General features: G+C 38.7%; 1 protein-coding gene across 1 annotated transcript in view; it reads left to right on the top strand.

The window, feature by feature from the left end:
- The window catches only part of LOC137996756 (cation-independent mannose-6-phosphate receptor-like), a 92,630-nt gene that overhangs the window by 11,813 nt on the left and 78,317 nt on the right, over positions 1-2,500 (top strand). Inside the window, exons 6-7 of the mRNA XM_068842322.1 lie at positions 1-381; positions 1,376-1,515. The exon at positions 1-381 is cut by the window's left edge and continues 345 nt beyond it. Coding sequence (XP_068698423.1) covers positions 1-381; positions 1,376-1,515 — 521 coding nt within the window. The remainder of the gene's footprint in view (positions 382-1,375; positions 1,516-2,500) is intronic.

A 2,500-nucleotide genomic window follows, 5' to 3' on the forward strand; every position in this document is an offset into this window, starting at 1 on the left:
GAAAGGAGCTAAATTGGATTGCTTTGGACGGAGAAAGCAGTAGCTCTGAAAAAAAGATTTTTATCAATGTCTGTGGGCAACTAACTCTACAAGAGGAAACAAAAGGATGCGATAGAGCTGCAGCCATTTGCATGATTGAAACGAAAACAAAAGAGGTTATTAGTTTGGGGAGTTACAATTTACCTCCTTCTTTGAATCAAGACAACTCCATTAAACTGCTGTATAATGAAGGCTCTGAGTGCAAAAAGGATAACACGGGAAAGAGCATTAAAAGGCAGTCAACCATCACGTTTGTGTGTCAACCTGGAGATTTGGAGAGTCCCCCTGTTCTAGTTGCACGTTCTGCAGATGACTGTAACTACGAGTTTCTCTGGAAATCAGGTACAGTTTTTCTTTTGGATTTCAGTACAATGAAAAAAATAATACATGTAGATGTACATGAGTGACAATGAAGTGTCTCAGGATCTTTCTGCAGTTTGTAAGCTATTTCCAAATTATGTGACAGGCAGGGAATACAGTAGTTCCTTTATCTCCATCCTCTCTTCCAGTGTGCAAATCGCAGGTTGTCTATAATATGAATACATGTATTGAAAAAATGGCATACAGTAAGACAAACAAGTTGAGTCCTGATAATATTTTTCATAATGCAAAGCTATTATTTATACTGTAGGCAGCTCCCCCACCTTTCAGAGTATTTAAAATGCACTCCCTTCGATTCTGGTTATCTAACATCCGTAAAAGAATTTGCTGACAATAGGTCCCAAAAGAGCATTTCTTATAGTTTGAGAACCAGAGCCTCTGAGCATGAGCAGAGGTCAAGCCGGGTCACTTGGTCTCAGGTCTGAAATAAATTGGGATCTAACCCAGGGCCTAGAATAGTCCGAAAATAGATATATTCCCGAACATGTATGCGTTATTCATCTTTTCAGCTTTTAAGAAATTGCGCACAAAATTGCTAAAACCGCTCCTCCTAGTTGGGGACCTTTTCACCTTTTTCGCAAAATTAGCAATTTTTGCAAAAATCTCAGAAATCGCGAGTCCTAGTTGGGAACTTCCCATCTTCTTTTCACCTTTTATGATTTTTGCAATTTTTCGCAAAATTTACTATTTTTGCAAAAATCGTGAGTGCTCGTTGAGGACTTGTTTTCTTTTCAGCCTTTTACGATTTTTTCGAAAAAAAATCAAAAATTGCAGCTGCGTGCAAACCTAGACATAAGTGCGAAAAAAATGCACCATTGGCATAGCCTTTTGTTGTGCTTCTTTTTTTCTTGTGCTTGTTTTGATTTGATAATGAAACATGTGTACTGTAGGTGCGTTGGGCATTGCAGTACATTTAGTTTTGATAATTTTATGTTCTGTTATTTCATGCACATAGCTGCTGCCTGTTCTCTTGGTGTAAATACTGGACGAAACTGCACGGTACAAGACTTAGATGCTGGTTATGTGTTCGACTTAAATCCGTTGGCTAGCCACATCTACTCAGTCAATCAATCGGATTACACTTATGAGTTAAAGGTATGTCTTAGCTGAAAACTTTGATTCCTCTGTTCAACAAAGAAGAAAATTTTGTTTTTCACTGCAGAAACTGTTGAGGCTGGTCGGAGTATGTATGTCTTTGGCCATGTGAACGCATGTGATAGACAGGCTCAGTACACGTACATGTACAGTGTATTTCAAATGACGCACAGTGTAGATAAGCGTTGCCTGACTCGCACTACAGCGCATTACTTCATGATACTAGTGCCACAAATTTCGCTTTTTATCTGCCGGGCAAGATGCGAAAAGTTATCTAAACTAGAAGTCATTTGGACCAACGACCGTGATGTGAGAGGAATGGATCCATTCCCAAATTATGTCACAAACTGCTTTGAAGTGCAAAATTTGTATGAAAATAGGAATGCAAAGCAGTCTGTGACGTAAAATAGAGAAATGACCGATGCCTCTAGCATCGCGGTCTTTGGTCCAAATTACTGCCAGTTCTGCAAATAACGGTACTGAAAAAGCGAAATTCTGGGTAACAGTGGTGAAATTTGTTTGCTTTGGGTGGGGAGATTTATATTAGGAATGAAACATATTTAAGTTTGGGTGCACTTTTGGGGACACTTTAAGTGCTTATGGTTCACAAAACTCTCCTTCACGCACTTTATAATACCAAAAATTATATATTTGTCAGCATGATGCTTAATCTTACCTTCGTGACTAGTAAGTGACCGAATGTCTTTCCGTTGATTAACATTTATATCGCGCCTGGGCCAAAAATTCAACGGGAAAAACCTAGGATCTACGGTGGCTCATAAGTGCCATTCAAAAATTGGGATGTTTTTTATCATTTTAGCGACTTTTTTAGCGGGCTCAAGTTACACATTCACTGACTATTAATTAAGCTGAAACTCGTGCACGTGGTTGAAACAGGAAGAGCAGAGCAATTCATAATGATTTTCTTCATATTCAGCGTCATTTTTATTCAAAGTTCTTCCGTAGAAGCTGTCATGCCTGAGTA

The sequence above is a fragment of the Montipora foliosa genome, chromosome 3, assembly GCF_036669935.1.
Source record: "Montipora foliosa isolate CH-2021 chromosome 3, ASM3666993v2, whole genome shotgun sequence".
NCBI classification, from domain to species: domain Eukaryota; kingdom Metazoa; phylum Cnidaria; class Anthozoa; order Scleractinia; family Acroporidae; genus Montipora; species Montipora foliosa.